Source organism: Oryzias latipes, chromosome 21 (assembly GCF_053564925.1).
Source record: "Oryzias latipes strain Hd-rR chromosome 21, Olatipes_Hd-rR_3.1".
NCBI classification, from domain to species: domain Eukaryota; kingdom Metazoa; phylum Chordata; class Actinopteri; order Beloniformes; family Adrianichthyidae; genus Oryzias; species Oryzias latipes.
The window spans coordinates 3,609,936-3,628,574 of NC_136257.1; the positions used below are offsets into that span (position 1 = coordinate 3,609,936).

The 18,639-nt window shown below is 41.2% G+C and overlaps 1 protein-coding gene across 1 annotated transcript; it reads left to right on the forward strand.

The window, feature by feature from the left end:
- The first annotated feature begins 875 nt into the window (after positions 1–875).
- Positions 876–14,626, forward strand: hcn5 (hyperpolarization activated cyclic nucleotide-gated potassium channel 5). Its single transcript, XM_023950759.2, has 10 exons — positions 876–1,216; positions 2,163–2,349; positions 2,831–2,935; positions 3,066–3,203; positions 5,222–5,383; positions 5,645–5,738; positions 5,817–5,944; positions 6,053–6,199; positions 11,486–11,723; positions 14,083–14,626. Exons 1-10 carry the CDS (start codon positions 1,032–1,034, stop codon positions 14,253–14,255), a joined length of 1,557 nt encoding a protein of 518 aa, XP_023806527.1. The 5' UTR covers positions 876–1,031; the 3' UTR covers positions 14,256–14,626.
- The last annotated feature ends 4,013 nt before the right edge of the window (positions 14,627–18,639 follow it).

The window sequence follows — 18,639 nt, forward strand, 5'->3', positions numbered from 1 at the left end:
ATGTAGACGGATGGATTTAAAGCTTAGGATTTACAGGACACAGAGGGAAAAATCTACAAGCAGTCTGACGTCCAATAAGTCTTTTTTAAAACACCCTATCCGTAGCTCTGAGGGGTTCATTCTATTTTCGGATGCACTCTGTTGTGCAGCCAGTGTGCACCTGGAACAGTTTTTCAGTCCTTCCAAAAAATGTCAGGATTTGTTTTTTAATCTCAGCATGATTTTCTTTTAAGACTTTTCTTTTAAATGTGCAAAAAAAAGGTGTTTATGATGCATCTATTGTGCCAGAGATTAATAACAAGATTAACCATGTCTTTATGCAGTAAAATACCTATAAATTCATCATAATATGATGTTTATTTATCATTTCATTGATCATAAATGCAATAAATCTTACCTACATGCAATAAACCTACCAAGAACGAGTCATGTGCTTTTCTGACATTTCATTTCATCTCTTCTCTCTGTTGTGTTTTTCTTTCTGTTCTTTGAAATGTGCGAACAAACATCCAGGTCTTTGGCTCAAGCCTGGAACAATACCTGAGGTAACAAACAGCTCGGCTTTAATTACATCCCTGCTACAGACTGGAGAGGTCCCTGTACCCTTGGCCAGATGACTGACTCGCACAACAGTATAAATGTGCCCCCCCTCGTGTGCACATACCCCCACCCATGTCCAAAGTATGATGAGAACTGGACTTTGGCCTCTTGACACGACTTGATTCATGCAGCGATGAGACCCAGATACTGAATAGTTGATGAGCTGGAAAAAGCAATGAGTGCAGGGACGGGATGGGGTGGGGTGGGGGCAGGAATAGAGTGAGGGAGGGTGCGATCAAGCAGGAAGGCAGGCTCGCTCCACGCAGCTCCATTTCAGTCCCATGGCTGGGAGGATTGAGGCAAAATGAAATCAGCAGCGGGAGTGCATGTAGGCTGAGTTAGACGTCACTCGTCCCGAAGAGAAGGAGGATCAGCAGAAGCATCACAGGGGAGGATGGCCTCTTCGTTCAGCTGATGAGAGGAGTTTCACCATGGAAAAGCTGAAAGGTCCCAGAGAAGGATGCAACAGAGGCACATGTGGATGGAGAGTCCTGCTTCTGCCCCAGCTGAACAGGCAGTCGCTGTACGTGTACGGCAGCGAGGTGGCCGTGGAAAAGGAGTGTGTCCGTCAGCTGGAGAGCGGAGTCTTTGTCATTCACCCTTTCAGCCCCATGAGGTATTTGCTTCCTCTGATAGATTCAGGCCAGCCTCGTTCATCACACTCACCGTGTTTCCAATTGTTTTTTCATGCGTGGATTCTCATGGAGTTCAGCAACTTTCCATCATTTCTGTCAGTTCTTGGAAGATTGTCATTGAAATTAAGTTATTTATAGTTGGTAACACCAGTTTTCTTAGAAGTATCTTTAAAAAAAAACATTGCCTCTCTCTAATGTTCTTCCACATCTGTTAGGAACTCTGCTTGGAATGATGGAGTGATAGTTTATTTCTCCTTTACTAATGCAAATGAAGAGCCAAAGAAGAGGTCTACCCTGCTGGTCTTTCTTGTACTCCCTTGTTTAGACATTTAAGTGTATTTTGTTGAGTTTGTCTGATACGAGTTGAATAAACTGAGTTGACATAATGCTTCGAGGCATTATGCAACACTTAAGCGACTGCAAACCCCAGAAATCCCCAAGGGAACACAAATAGGAGAATATCGCTGTTACGTATAAAGTGGGACAGAAAAGTTGATGGTTAGAAATCCGTCTCAGTTGTGACACTTTCATTTTTTTGAATGGATATTAACGATATAACTGAGGATTAATTTCAGAGGCAGCAGGGGAGGGAGCCAATATGAGTTTCCTCAGGTGTTTGGGTAACAACCGATGGGTCTGTAAGGTGAGCATATGGGTTGAAAACAGAGCGGTGATGAAACAGCTGGGATCAGAGAGCAGAGTCGCTTGAGCCGGGCAATTGAAGCCTGGCTGAGACGATGCGCAGTTACATTATCAGCGTTTGGGTGGCATCAATCCGCTGTCCCACATGCTGATGTAGATGGTCAGTGAGCTTCCTGTGTGGCAGATGAATGCAGACCATCCACTGAGATCATGCATGGTTGAACAACACTTGGGGGGGAGTCGTCAGAGCTCTTTCCCGCTGACCTCCTGATCTTCCTCTTGCAGGAGTTACTACATCATGGGCATGATGGCCATCACCTTTCTGAACCTGATCGGTATTCCGATGGAGATCGCATTTCTTGACGGCAGCAGTGGACTTGCGTGGGAAAGTTTTAACGTGTTCTCAGACACTCTGTTTCTCATCGATGTGGTCCTGAACTTTCGAATGGGTATCATAACAGAGGACGCAGAGGTGAGAGCGGCAATGCCTATTTTTAGGCACAATTTAGGAGATGATAATCCCTGCTTGGACCAGCTCGTAAAATCTGTCTATGCTGCGTCTGTAATCTACTCAATACACGAAAGGTTAGATTAACCACCCACTGAGCTCCGTCTGGGACACGGACAACATCAGCACCTGCTGTTTCATTTTATAACTGAGATTTAAATGTTTCTGTCAAATTTGTATATGACATTTCCAATTAAGTATTATCCAGACTAATCTGTTATCAGTTCACAACCTTCTGTAATGTAGATCGCGTGCGCATCATTGGAAAAAACCGCATGCTTCTTTTTCCTCTAACAGATTGCTAAGGCGATGTGCTTATATGAAGGCTGAAGGTCATCGCCTTGAATGCTGATGGCCTGAGTCACTGGCTCAGATCAAGTGTAATATCGTGCATCTGTGGGGCTTTTTCTTGCATATGTATCTACCAACTTTTTTTCTTCGTCAGGAAGCTATTCTGGACATCAAGCAAATACGAGTCAATTACCTAAGGACGTGGTTCATCCCAGACGTCATAGCAGCTTTTCCCATCGGATACATTCTGTTGTTTGCGGTAAAAATGGAAGCAAGCAAACAAAAAAAACACTTTAATTTTATGAACAGAGCAATTACTTCCTTTGATATGTTTTTCAGGCGTAAAAATGTGACGGATACGTAAAAATCATATGTGGTTTCGTTCTCAGGACTTGCATTATCAAAATGAGGACAGCCCGTCCAAGACCAACAAGATGATGAGAATCCTGATGTTTGTGCGGATCCTCAGCTTGATCCGGCTGGCTCGAGTGTCTCGACTGGTCCGGTTCTTCAATGAAGTGGAGAAAGTGAGTTTAAACATTTCACAAGGGGAATATCTCAAATAAAAAAATCTTGCTGGGCTTGTGTGACAAATTTACGTTTGATAGGAAATTTCACCTATATATATATATATATATATATATATATATATATATATATATATACATACACACATTTCGTACACAAGAAACAACTCTGCTATACTTGTTTCTTTAGGATCTTGACAAACTGTAACTTCTTTTTTATCTGAGCACCACATCTGCTCACACAGTTGCTCAATTAACGGCCGTTCTGCCGTGTGTGTTCTGCTTAGCCTAATATTCAAATTGGCCTCCAGAAATACTTCTGCCAGTGTAGGGGTCGGGCAACTTTTGCACAATCGCTTTTGTTATGATGCTAAACTTAGATCTTGGTCTTGAGACGACACTTAAATAAAAAAATAAAACACTTTAAGCTGATATTTAGCTTAATAAGCACCAGCATTTTAATTGTTGTCAACAACACAGTCTTTTGGATGAATGCAAGGCTTACTTCTTTTCTTTCCTCTATCATCAATTGTGCTTTTTTTTATTTAGGTCGCCCACCTTTAAATACATAGTTTTATGTGCGATGCAAAGCTTCTATCTTTGCATTTTGCTGATTTGTACGGTAGTTGTATTGGTTGCTGTTAGCGTTAGCTAACAAGATGCTAACCAGTATATTACACTGAACAGATGCGTGGTTCCAAGGAAAAACCACAGAAAAGAGGTGTGTTTATTTCTGCCGCGTTTCTCCTGCTTGCCTCTCATGTTTGTTATGATCACATTCACACTTAAGCTGGTCTTGTGGCTCCAGAATTCTCTACATTTAACAGTGTTTGTTTTGAACAGGTATCGGCTCCGACATATAGTGTCCGTCTGTCGGTTCATTGCTAGTAGTCCTGCCACTCTAATAACAAAGAACAAATACTTGTCTGAATATTTGCGTTGGGAACTGTGGTCTGAGATGTTTGCCCGTCTCCTGTGTGAGCGAATCCATGAATTATTTAAGACTGTAAACAAAGAACTTTAGATAATCTGACTTAACAGTTGGCTTGACTGCAGCCTACCAAATCATCTGGATGCTCCTGTTTCTGACTCACGTGCAATTGTGTAAATTTATCAATAACTTTAATCAGAAATAAAATGGCAGGTTTGTAATAAACAAAATTAAAACTGTAAACGTTCCAACTCTCTCAGCTCATCAGCTCAGCAAACCGAGCCTTGCATGTGTTTGCATTTTGCAGAAACAGAATTGTTTTGCTGTCTGGTTCATCTGAAGCAGCATTACTGCCTCCATTTTTCACTCAATTCAACTATGACACAGCAATTTTTTTTTAACCCTTATTTACCCTGACAGTAACCATTGACATTATAAACCTCTTTTGCAAGAGAGTCCTGGCAAAGAGGCACCCACAGTCCGCTTACAAATCACAGACACTGAAACATAAGGATAATATAAACATTAAAACATAACATTTGCAAAAAGCTAAAATACTGAAATATAAAACAGTGAATCATAAAACTAGTGATATCGGTGATCAAAAGAAACAATTACAGTATTTGGTGGAATTCTTTGTTGCCGTACCTTAAAAACATTTACTGATGGTGGTTCAGTATGTCCCCAATTTAATTTCTGAGTTATTTCAGGCTCCATGTTTAAAAGCTTTTTCCCCCAAATTCTGTGATGGGACAGTAAGCAGCCACTGATTGTGTGATCATAGGGAGTGGGTATTAACGCTTCTCTGTTTAATCAAATGGGGATGTACTGTAAGGTATTGGTTCTGCCTGCTAGTGGAGAGAAGGCCATCCGCTCATGCAGGTGGATGTACCAGCTTCAGGCCTCAAAAGCTCCAGAAGACCTGGTTAGCTTTAGGAAAGTGCAGTCATCGAGTTCCCAAAACAATTAGAATCCACAAAATCTGGGAAATAAGAAAAAAACACAAAGGAACACAGAACACAAACAGAATATGCTGCCATTTAGATTGTTTGTAGGTTTACAAAAAGTGTTGAATGTCCTCTAACAGGTGTCCAATGCAAACCTGGAGGTGGTCCGCCTGTTCTTCCGCATCTTGTCCCTCTTCATGATGATTTTCCTGCTGTGTCACTGGAACGGCTGCATCCAGTACTTTGTGCCCATGCTGGAGGAGTTTCCTGCTGACTGCTGGGTCCGCAAAGAGAACCTGATGGTAAAACTCAAACTGTAAATGATGAGAGTACGACTGATGGGGTTTTAGATAAAGTATCTTGTTGCGCATATCATTTCTCAGTTTTGGCAGGAATAAGACCAAATATCTGCCTTTCAAAGTAAGATTTCGCCAAACCACAGTTGTTTCCTTACGATAAATAAATATGTTTTTTTGTGCTTCTTTGGAAAATTGGTAATTTGTTTGGTTCAGGACTTGCAGTTTTTTGGAATTGCAGTTTACCGAGAATCATTTTTCTTCCAGAATTCAACAGTCATTGTAAAATACTCCTGGGGAGTTTTCCGAGCCCTCTCCCAAATGATTGCTCTCTCTTACGGCTCAATGGATGCTCCAACAAGTGAGCTTGAACGTCTCTGTTGCACAACCTGTGCCTTTTTTTTTAATCACAAAGCTGCTGATTTGTTTTGCTCTCCAGATTATGTAGAGATGTGGATTGTCATGGTCAGCATGGTGTCCGGCTGCATGATGTACACGGTTCTGGTGGCCAACGCCACAGCAATGATTGCCAACCTTGACCCAGCAGCTAAGGAATACAAAAGCAAGGTCTGTTGTGAACGTCACATTTAGATTACTCCTTAGCTGTACATTCCAGTGTGTACTTCAGCCGTCGTGCATTTGTGGAGGGTTTGAAAGATGTGTTACTTTCCGCAGATGAGCCGCTTGGAGCACTACATGACCTTCATGAAGCTGCCACCAGAGCTGCAGCTTCGCATCAGCAACTATTACCAGGCTCGTTACGGAGGGAAGTGGTTTGATGAGAAGGATGTGATGGACACAGTGTCCTCATCACTCAAAGAGGTAAACCTTTTTCTGTTGCACAGAATGCTAAAACTTTTCCATGATAATTGCCGCAACCAAAATTCAACCGCAACATTGTGACTCTGGCTGGTAAAATTTGATCTTTGAAAATGGTTTGTGTTGGAGAGGCAGAGGTTGGATCAGGTAGCAGGGATCAGCATCTGATAAAGATCAACGGGTTTTACCTCAAAGCACTCATACTCTGCCAGTTTCTCTTTGATTACTGCAAATAAAACTACACTGAATTAAATCCATTTAAAGGTGCAACTGCTAATGACAGGCCTTTGTCTTCATTTATCAAAGTATTTAATTGACTGAAAGATTGACGGATCATTTAGTCCTGGTATTTATATAAATCACATGTGTTTTAGGCTGCACGGTGGCGCAGTGGTTAGCGCTCTTGCCTCACAGCAAGAAGGCCCCCAGTTCAAGTCCCGGCTGGGGGACATGAAAAACAGAACATCAATGGGGGACCTTTCTGTGTGGAGTTTGCATGTTCTCCCTGTGCATGCGTGGGTTTTCTCCGGGATCTCCGGCTTCCTCCCACCGTCCAAAAACATGCTACATAGGTTGATTGGCAACTCTAAATTGTCCATAGGTGTGAGTGTGAGAGTGAATGGATGTGTGATTGAGGATATTCTACCCTGCCACAGACTGGCGACCAGTCCAGGGCATCCCTTGCCTACGCCCAAGTGGCCGGGATAGGCTCCGGCAACCCCGTGACCCCGAAAGGGAATAAACGGTTAAGAAGATGAATGAACGAACATTTGTTTGCATAGTTTCATTGATGGTGTGACCTTTACTTAGGTGGGACTTTTTATGTAATTTTTATATTAAATAAGTATGAATTTTCCACTAGCAACCCCAAGAGTATTTAGACACAGTTGATGAAGAATTGAGTGGATTTAGAGATTTAAAATGACAAGAGTTTAGTTGATGTGTGAGCATGCTCTTTATGCTATGGCTGAGTAATTTTTCCTATATTTCACAAATTTTCTATACAGTTATCCAATTCCTCCTATGTTTCATGAAGCTAAATATGGTTACGGTAGTGAAGCTTGCAGATATTCAGTCTGTTACCCGTTAATGTGATTTGTCTTTCAAGATGAAATGTCAGTTATTGGTCCCTAATTTTACCTATAAATTTCTCCCAGACGTGTGACTTATACTCCAGTGCGACCTGTATGTGATTTTGTTCTTCTTTTTTTGAATTTCTTGGCATCTGAAAAAATACTCTGGAGTAGATATAGTGTCCTAGTAGCTATCTTGTTCTTGCCATTGAGCTGGATTATCAGGACTTGCTTTACTTGTTGAAGGTATTTGGCTGTTGCAGATTTCCTTGTTGCCTGTCTCAGGTTGCCATTTGCCTCTGGAATTCTATCACTGTATATTGGAAATTTGCAATGATGCCTGACATGAGCTTATATGTTGTATGGAGGCAGGTTATTGACCGGTAGTTTGATGGTACTGCACCCTCTGAGGGATCTTCCATTAGTCATTCGGTGTGTGGCCCCTCTGTTAGCAGCTGGTTCATTTGTGCTGCCAGGCGCTCATGTAGTGCAGTAGGCATGTATCACGTCAGGATCTGGTGCTGTCCAGTTCTTCATACCTGAGACTCTTTCTTGGATGTCTCTGTAAGAGTTACTGGATTCAGGGAGGTTGCTATGTTCTTTTCTCAGAGAGACCAGCCACTGGGCATTACTGTTATGTGATGTCTCTTTCTCCCATATACTTTTCCAGTACTGTTCAGTTTCCATTCTTGGTGGGTCTGCTCTGCTGTTTGACCCTGCCCATGAGCGTACACTTTTGGTTGAGTTTCAACCAAAATAATTAAGCAAATGGATCAATATATGAGCAACACTGGACAATAGAAGATTGAAAAAACGTCTCTGGTTTGACGAGTCTCCATTTCTGCTGCCGCATTCGGACGGTAGGGTCAGAATTTGGTGTCAACAACATGAAAGCATGGATCCATCCTGCCTTGTATCTACAGTTCAGGATGCTGCTGGTGGTGTCATGGTGTGGGGGATATTTTCTTGGCACACTTTGGCCCCCTTAGTACCAATTGAGCATGGTTCCAACACCACGCCTACCTGAGTATTGTTGCTGACCATGTCCATCCCTTTATGACAACAGTGTCCCCAACTTCTGATGTCTGAGGTCAAAAATTGTTATCCTAGAGCAAGATAGCTCTTATCTCTTAAGATATCTTATCTGGTTGCGAAAGGTTTGAAGACTCTTTCTTGTGTCTGAGGAAAGCTTCACCTTTTCCCGTGTTCTCAACTCTATTCCTGTTGGTGGAGCAGATCTGGAAATCCTCATCTGATCAAATTTTATCAAATTTGATCAAATTTGATCAGATCCAGAAAAGTTTTGAAATGCCAAAATCTTTGATCCGTGGAGTCGAAACAGGGAATTTGGTAATCTGGATCACTTTAATCCTGGTCCGAAGTTTTGAAATACCGGGCTTAAATGATTCCCCTTAACTAAGAAGTTAACAAGTACTTTATCTGGGACATTATTGCTTTCAGTTCCAAAGCTGTGCCAAGACACTACATTTTACAGTAGTATGGCTTTAAAGATTTGTTCAGAAATATTAGAAAACAGCAGCGGTTAATGGAGTTGTTTTACTGGAGCACATAAGATGAGGCGGTTTAATGTTTCAGTCAGACAACTCTTGCAGAAGAATATTTATTTCACAACATCTTTAGGTTTTCACAACATCTTTAGGTTGGCATTCACGACTTGATGCACGACTTCGTTTTGGCATAAGGCTCCGTTCAATTCCTTGAGATAATTCTTTTTTCCTTACACTTTCGGGTAACAAAACCCCCGTAACGGAGCCCACAGGTGAAAGCCGGGGAGGAGGGAGGGGCAAAGAATGAGCGCTGAAGGTAAAAGACAACGAACAATTGTACACCTGACTTAAATAGGACGCTGAGCAGGTGAGTTAATTGACTGACCCGCCCTAGTGGAGTAACCTGTAATTCTGCAGAGTGTCTGCCCGAAAATGCGACGAGTCGCTATTTCTACACACAGTGGCGGTTCTACCCTGAATTACTCCCCGGGCGAGACCCTCCCCTGGCGCCCCCCCCCCCTCCCCCCATTGAGTCACTTTGTCCATGTCAACTGACATATTTTATTGTCATTGAAATTAAGAAACATATGTAATCAAACACAATATTGAATACATAATATAAAATACATATTATAAAGCACAAATCTTTTATCACACAAATAAATATAACAGCAGCACCATTGCACTAAGAACAGAAAACACTAACTAAAATCTAACCTTCCTTGATGCAAACTCGTCAATAACGTCATCATATGAAATCTGCTCCCCTATGAACGATTGATCCTAACAACAGCAGGTTAGTGAGTCGCTCCTGAGACATTGGTGACCTCAGGTATGACTTGATCAACTTGAGTTTTGAAAAGCTCCTCTCTGCTTGAGCCACAGTGACTGGCAAGGTGAGTGCAATCCTGAGAGCAGTCCAAAAGTTGGGATAGATTTCTGATAGATAGTTATCAGATATGAAAGTGATAAACTCAAAGAGACTTAGAGTCGTTGATGGTAAGTTAGGCAAGTTCTTTATTTCCTGAACAAGCTCTCTACTGTCCAAATCACAGTTCCCTTCAAAATGCAGGATGTGGTCTAGTGCCGCGCATTGCTCCGTCAGTTCCTCATCTGCAATATAGGCCTTATAAAAAACATTTATGAATTGGAAATTTAAATTTTCATCTCTACTTCAGAAAAGAAAAAATAGCTCATGTTTGCTGTCCTCAATCCTTTGATTGGCACATTTTTTGTTGTGACCTATTAAATTACTGTATTGTCACCATAGAGTTGTAGTAAATGGTAAATATTCATCTTTAAAACTAACAACAGATTTATGCAAATTCTATTGACTAATAATATACCCCAACATTTGTAAATAAATAAAAAAATAAACTTCATTCATGCAGGCTCAAGTTTGACCCCTAAATCATCAGTTAACTGGTAAAAAAAAACATTGTGAAAACGTTTAGGCTTCCACAAATGATTATTAATCAAATAAGTAACGGCCATTCTGCAGTTATTTGCTCCATTAGCATGTTATGGCAGCAGCAGCAGCTTCAGCAGCAGCAGCAGCAGCATGCCAGCATCACAGCTCATTTAAAATTTATGAACTAAGTTTACAACAACAGCAAAATACAACAAAAACTTTACAGCAGAGCAGACAGAGACACGAATCATAACTAATGTTACAAGTTAAGGCAGAGCAAAAGTTAAAGAAGGAAATCTTAAAAATGATGTTATTTGCAACATTTGGGCCTACTTCAGTTTACTCATCAACCAAAATAAAGTTTTCATCAACAACGTTGTTGCTGCAGGGCAGGTGGCATTAGAATTTAGAAAACATGCAACTGAGAGGACAAACCCTTTTCTTCGTCTCTTTTCTCCTCTTCTTCTTTTCTTTTCTTTCTAAATTGGGCACCAGCTTTGACCTTTTTTTCTCCATATTTCAGATGTTTTTGGCATTTATCCCTTTATTAAAATTTAGGTTATAGAATGTCACCGTATGACTGACTTGTAAAAAAGTTTTATAAAGTGGATTCCACCCCCCCACCCTTGTCCCTCACCTGGCCAGTTCATTTGGAGGCGACCCACAGTTGAACTGATTCCCCGTAGCCCCTTTTTCGTCACACATTTCCAGCAGGAGCGCCTGCAGCTGCACCCAGGGGCGCCAATTCGCTACATGGCGGTGCAGTTTTTATTTTTTCATTGAGCGCTGAAGCGCGGCCCGCGACCATCACCCCCTTGAAGATGATCCGGCCAGGTTTTGCGCATGCGTTTCGCGCTCTATGCTCACCTCTCAGCCGGCGCCCTTCACCCCGCGCCCCCTCCCTTCTCCTTCTCACACACATTTGCGTCCACTTCTCAAAGACAGGAGGGAGCGCAGCTGCGGGGCGGGGCGCCGCCAGGTTTCAGGCTGGTACAAACTCTGTGACAGAAGTAAAGCAATAGTGGTGAATATACTTTTTTTACAAGGGCTGAGCTGCCGGCGCCGCCCCTGTTCATTTTCCGCCCGGACCACCGCCCGACTTGCCTGTGCCTAAAACCGCTTCTGTCTACACATCAATATCAAAAGTGTGTAGATACAGATCGTTAAGAGATATTTAGAAATAGAGATATTTGAACAATCTCAATATTTTTGGGGGGTTTATGGAAACCCAACAGAAATGTATTTATATTTATTCAAAACTTTTCGAAAGTGACTTTTATTCCTCTTTGTTTTTCAGCAAATCCTGATGGTAATGTGCAGCCGACTGTTAAGGAAAGTGCCTATGTTTCAGAATAGAGAGGAAAACTTTATTAACTCCATGCTTCTGAAACTGGAGTATGAGGTTTTCCAGGAAGGAGATGTCATCGTTCGACAGCACGTCCCAGGTGATCGCATGTTTTTCATCGATCACGGTCAAGTTCTCCTGGAGACTGATTCCTATGAGCGGGAGCTGTGTGATGGAGATTATTTTGGAGGTGGGTTGGATTCAGATACTTTATTCTGTCCAATGTCTGCCAGTACTGCAGCTCTCTAATTTACTTTAATTTAACTCTCAAAGTAGCAATGAATAAACAAATAACAGTGCCACTATAGAACAGTGTTTTTATTTTGGTCTTTATCAGTAAAGGGATTCAGAGAAATCCTCATGTCATGTTCAACATTTTCAGATTTTCTTTGAAAACGTTTTTTTCTTAAGTCCATGTCCCTGCACAGTGCCTAGAACTAACATTAAGCTTTTCACTTATAGTCTGGTGGGATGACCAGCGTTTAGAAGCAGCCCAAGTAGCTTTTAGCAGGTGTCCCAAAGGGCAATGCTTTTGCAAAGCAATGTTTTAATTTAATTGCACCACAGCGTCGGCTGAAATAGGCTCACTACCTCAGCGCTTCAAAGTCTGACAGTTCTACTTCCCTAAACTCTGCTGAAAGACTCCCTTAAGACTCAAAATATCCATTTGGACCAAGGCGCTGTTTTCATAAATGACAGATAATGCAAAGACAAACAGTACTAAGTAAGCCTCAGTATAATGCAGTACTGTTCAATCAGTCTACTGTACTTTGAGCAGCTTTTACCTGCATCTCATACGCTGTAAACCCGAACAAGATCAGTCAACTCAAAATTTATGAGGAAACTGATTACATAATCATTTTTGAGTTATATTACTTAAAAATTACAAGTTAATCGGAAAAATTGAGTTGTCATTTAACACTTAAACTATTACCTCTTCCTCATACCTCTCTGGGTCACAGGCCTGCCAGACATATGGTGAGAGTGAGCCAGAGCTCTAATGCATGTAAACTCCACACAGAATAGGGTGCTGTCACAGGTTCCCGAGCCGGGGTTTGATCCAGCGTTTTCCTGTTCTGAGTCAGGAGCACCACCCACTGTGTCATGAGACGTGAAGAAGTACCTCAATATGTAGGGCATTTCTTTATGACATAATCAAGTCTCTGTGCTTAAGTTTTGATACCAAGGTTTCATTTACTCAAAATGTTTTAGTCCAAACAAAGATATAACAAGTCAAAGGTAAATCGGCTTATGGGATTTAAGCTGACTTGACTTGGTTGCTACTTTTGAGTTCTATGATTATAAAACTTTTGAGCTCATTGGACTGTTCGGGTTTACAGTGTAACCATTAGTCTCTCACATGGAGGAATTTAGACTTTTGGCTCTTTCTTTACTTCACTTTGCAACGCGTCATTCAGGTTTCTTGGAGTTTGTCGATCCACAGCCCAACTGTTACAACTTTTAAGTTCCAAAAACCTTCAGTCTTTGACTTGATGTCATTCTGATTAAGACTTTAGATTCATTACTAAACCTCATTTTGACCATGTCAAAGTGGACAGACGCCTTGGACTCCCTTCTAGAGCAGCAGGAGTTCATGGTTGACTCCACTAAATGCCATATGGAAGGAACGCACTGCTCTTCAGGAGTAAATGGAGATAGAGCTCATGTCTGTTATAACATTTGTGAAATTGTGCTTTTAGTCAGCTCAGAAACACGTAAAACATATTAAATGAGGTTTGACGTTCAAACTGAACCTGCATTGCAAAACCTCTGGTGTGTTATATTTAGATGTGATTAAGCCCCACACATCAGAGTGGTTTGGGTCAATCTGAGCTGTTCACACTATTAATGTGGGGCAGGAGGGTCAAACAAAGCAGTAGGTACTTCTTGTTGCATGAATATTTCTCTGTTTATCTTTCTTTTTATTCATCGTAACAGTAGATTGGCTAAATGAATAGTTGACAGTTGCTTATTGTGTTTTTTTTAAAGAAAAGAATAGACTTGTATGAAGGGGATTAGATTCAGCCTTAGAAAAAGAACCACCAGATATTTTAGATCAACTTCTCACTGTAGTTTGGCATCGCTATTTCTTCTTGGGCTTTCATGGCTGAATGCAGAAGAAGTGCTAAAAACAGAAAGATATTTGTAGAAACAAGTATGCAAAAGAGAATGTATGTTCAGCAGATCAACAACAGATTTATTTTTGTGATAACAGAAAAGAGAAGGAAAAAAATACATTTTAAGACTCAAAAGATGATATTCTCGTGTCCAGCAAAATAATCCTTCATTTACATTTAAATGATAACACTGTTATTATACCTTTAGTGACCAAAAATGATTAATTAAAACTGTTCTTTTTAAATAAACGCCATGTGTTTATTTCTTAGTCTTTAGTCCGTCTTTTTGGCACAAAACAACCGGAGTTAAGCAGGCTTCGCCTAATAACTGACTGATGTCTGGGTATTAATTTGGGATTACTTGTCAAAGCTCATCTCTGTCATTAGAGTCTGCTCACTCATTAACCAACAGCCTTCTGCTTCCTTCTGCAGAGACATGTGTGCTCACCAAAGGCAAACATCTGGCCACCGTCAGGGCACTGACTGACTGCCAGTGTTTCTCGCTGTCCTGGAACAATCTTCAGGATGTACTCGGGAGCTTCCCAGAAATCAGGAAAGACTTGGAAAAAAGTGTCCTACTCATCCCTGATGCTGGACTGCTATAAAACCTAGACCTATGCAGTGCAGATGTGGAGAGAAGCCATGCATTTATTAAGCAACTACATTGATGAACAGAGACTAGTTTGCATATCCAACTGCATATTTCATCACCAAACTAAAAAGTATATTTTTAATCTAGGCATTATTTGCTCTTTCTTCCAAAGAAAACTATAAACATATCTACGCAACGCAACGGAGACACACCGCAGCTGGACCAGTGGGAACTGGCTTTTAGTTGACTATTAGTTGTAGTTGGACAAAAGAGAATTCAGATTCAATTCCTTATTTATTCTGAATAAACGTCTGGAATTTACCTTAATTCTGAAGCTTAATTTTCACAGGAAGTGTCAATAAAAAATATACAACCAGTTTTAAATGTGTACCACTTTGTGTTTGCTACAGGTCTGTGTCAACACATTTGGTGCTGTTGTAAAAGCCTTTAAATCAGGGGTCGGCAACCTGGGGCACACGTGTCACAGTTGGAAAAGACAACAATACACACATCATCGATCTTCTGTTTTTTTCGGATTTGAAAAAAAAAAAAATCCGGTTTGAGTGACAATCTCTTCTCACAATGAGCTTTTTTTCCTCCAAGGCCCCATAAGGAAAGGCTCCAATCCCGCAGCGCTGTTACTGGGACTCCGCCCACTAATATATATGCTGTCAGCCTTTAATGAATGGGCGATTTAAATTACAACTTAACATAAAATTTTAGATATATTGGAAATGTTTTGTACTTCTTTGTATTAGAGTTTGCATTATAGTTGGTAATGACAGTTCTTACAGGGAGAAAATTTGGAATTAGCATAAACGTTGCTGACCCCTGCTCTAAATGAACATCTCATTCTGAATCCCATTAACATCCCTCACAGACACCACAAGCATTGCACTGCAGCACAAAAGAAAACTGTACCATGAGCAAAGATGAGCAAGAAGAGTTTCTGAAGAAAATTTTTTTTGACAGGAACTGTGATTGTAGAGGGGCCCAAAGTCAAGAAATGGACTTGTGAACAGGCACTTAGCCGTACAAAAAGTAAAAGATGACATCGATCACAACAAATCACAAACTTAAAAAAAAAAGACTCAACACAGAGGTAGAGAGAAATATTTTTCTTGTAAGCTGCTGAAAACAGGCTAAGAAACAATCAACTGAACCTGATGGAGCTCTGGATTATTGAAACTAAATCCTGGCGTAGGTAAAAAAAAAAAAAACCTGATGAAAATCGTGCAAAGCTTGAAAGTTCCAGTGTGACAATGAACAGCAACACCTGGCGGCCATCTATAGGCATAGCTCCATCTTGTGCAGTGATGTACTGAAATGGGATCAGAGTTAGCAAAATAAGTTCACGGGAGACAGAGCGCTCTTTATTTTCTGTGAACATTTTCTTTCTTTAACCCTTTTGCTATCCTAGGCACATTAACGTTGGGAGTTGGGTCATCTGGACCCACTAGACAGAGCTCTGAACCTTTTTTCTTCAATGATTTGTGATCTTCACTGGTGTCCATGGATTACATTAAATCTTTCCACCTTTATGCACCTTTGTCATGGTAGGAATAACACGTCAATGTAAGGGGGGGGGTCATCTAAGATAGCACAAAGGTTATAAATATGAATTACATACAAGTGAGCTGGATGTAGGGCATCGTCTACGGGCGATGTCTGCGGCCCTGCATCACCTCACAGGCAACGCTGTAAAATATACTCAAAATATGAACACCAACAGTAGAACGAGTTAAAAATAGAGTGCCAATAGATACATGTGTGCATTAGATTAACTGTAACACCTTAGTGCCCTTCAGCAAACCTCCAGGGTCAGCTTTAGCCTTTCAGGAGCCTTTATGAGAGACACAATCTCTTAGAAAGAGATTTCTGTTTTTGCTTTGAGCCCAGACAGTTCTGTAAAAGGAATGCTGATGTTGCTGTATAATAGTGCATGGATAAAAAACAACAAAAATGTTTTTCATGCTAGAAAAGGTATTGTGCCAACTCGGCGTAAAAAGGAAGACAGCAGAAGGTCACAGCTTTGCAGAATTAAATATTTGTTTTATTTTTACACCAAAAAGACAGATGCAGACTGGTTCTATTCCCTTGGGGTTGTGTTGCGTTACTGGTTATCTCTTTAAACCTGAAAACCAAATATTTCATCCTGAACACCTGGGCTCTTCATATACATTGTCTATACGCTCACTGTGGTCTTTTCCAGGAATATCAAGGATTTTTCCTGAGTTTTTGGATCTCATGTTGAGCAGCTTTTAGCAACACATCCTATAGGAGTTCAGTCAACATATATGGGAAGGTTTTAGCGTTGTGTCCTCACTGCTGTCAGGAGACAGTAAATGAGATGGACACGTCTCCCTGAGTGGAAGACAACCACATGTTTGTCTCAAACAGGAGCTTCGTCATATACTTTTTAAATTAATTTGAAATGATCATTTTAGTGTGCTTGTGTTGTCAGCACATGCAGCTATGTAAAGAATTACACATTTACAGAGTTTTTTATTCCTTCAGGAATAGGATGTGTTTTTACAATGCTCTCTAAAAACAGTAAGGCAAATGTATTTCAAGTTTTGCAAGAAATCAAGAAGGGGTCTGACATTTTCATGTTATGTGCACAGATATTTTCAATAACTTATTCATATTCCACTGCTGCAAATAAGTATTTGAACACACGAGAAACACATTGTTAACATTTGGTGCCGCAGCCTTTGTTTTTGATTCCACAGGTCAAATGTGCACACACTGCAGGAGGGATTTTGGCCCACTCCTCCACACAGATCTCCTCTAGATCACTCAGGTTTCTGGGCTGTCGCTGAGAAACAGCGAGTTTGAGTTCCCTCCAAAGATCTTCTATTGGGTTGAGGTCTGGAGACTGGCTAGGTAACTCCAGAACCTTGATTTGCTTCTTATAGAGCCACTCCTTGGTTCTCCTGGCTATGTGCTTCGGGGTCATTGTCATGTTGGAAGACCCAACCACGACCCGTCTTCAATATGTCGATGAAGACTCATTCATCCAGGTTGATTCCATCATAGTAGTAGACACCAAATAGAACAAAATATACCAGCTCTTTTACCAGCTAATTCAGAATTGACAAAGCCTTTTGGATAAGAGGTGAAACGTCTTCTAACTTTAAAAACTATTCCAGATGACACCCCCTAAATCTACTACTATGACCCGTCTTCAATGCTTTAACTGAGGGAAGAAGGTTTTTCCCCAAAATCTGGCAATACATGACCCCACTCATCCCTCCCTTCTTACAGTGCCGCCGTCCTGTCCCATGTGCAGAAAAGCACCCCCATAGCATGATGCTACCACCCCCATGCTTCATAGTAGGGATGGTGTTCTTGGGATGGTACTTATAATTTTTCCTCCTCCAAACACAGCGGTTGGAATTAAGACCAAAAAGTTCTATTTTGGTGTCATCTGACTGCATGACTTTTTCCCATGATCCTCTGGATCATCCAAATGGTCATTGACAAACTTAAGACGCGCCTGGAAATGTGCTGGTTTAAGCAGGGGGACCTTCCGTGCCATGCATGATTTCAAAGCAGGACGTCTTAGTGGATTACCAATAGTAACCATGGAAACGGCGGCACCAGCTCTTTTCAGGTCATTGACCAGCTCCACCCATGTAGTTCTGGGGTGAGTCCGGACTTTTCTTAGGATCATTGAGACCCCTCATGCTGAGATCTTGCATGGAGTCCCAGTCTGCAGTCACATTTAGCTTCTTCCATTTTCTATCAATTTCTCCAACAATGGATCTTTTTTCATCAAGCTGCTTGGCTTTTACTCCGTAGCCCTTTCCAGTCTTGTGGAGGTATGGCATTTGGTCTCTGGTGTCTATGGACAGCTCTTTGGTCTTGGCCATGATAGTGGTTGGAGACTTACTGTTTGTTTTGGGTGGACAGGTGTCTTTATGCAGCTAACCACCTCAAACAGGTGTTTAGGATAATGAGTGGAGGTGGACTATTTAAGGCGGACTAACAGGTCTTTGAGGGTCGGAATTCTTGCTGATAGATGTTCAAATACGTATTTGCAGCTGTAGCATACAAATAAATAATTCAAAAAATCATGCAATGTGATTTCTAGATTTGTTTTAGATGGTGTCTCTCACAGTGGACATGCACATGAGATGAAAATGTCTGACCTCCATGATTTCTTTAACCCTTGTGCTATCCTAGGCACTTTAACATTGGGAGTTGGGTCATCTAGACCCACTAGACAGTGCTCTGAACCTTTTTTCTTCAATGATTTGTGATCTTCATTGGTGTCCATGGATTACATGAAATCTTTCCACCTTTATCCACCTTTGTCATGGTAGGGAGAACACGTCAATGTAAGGGGGGGGGGGGGGGGGTCATCTAGCACAAGGGATAAGGGAGAACTTACA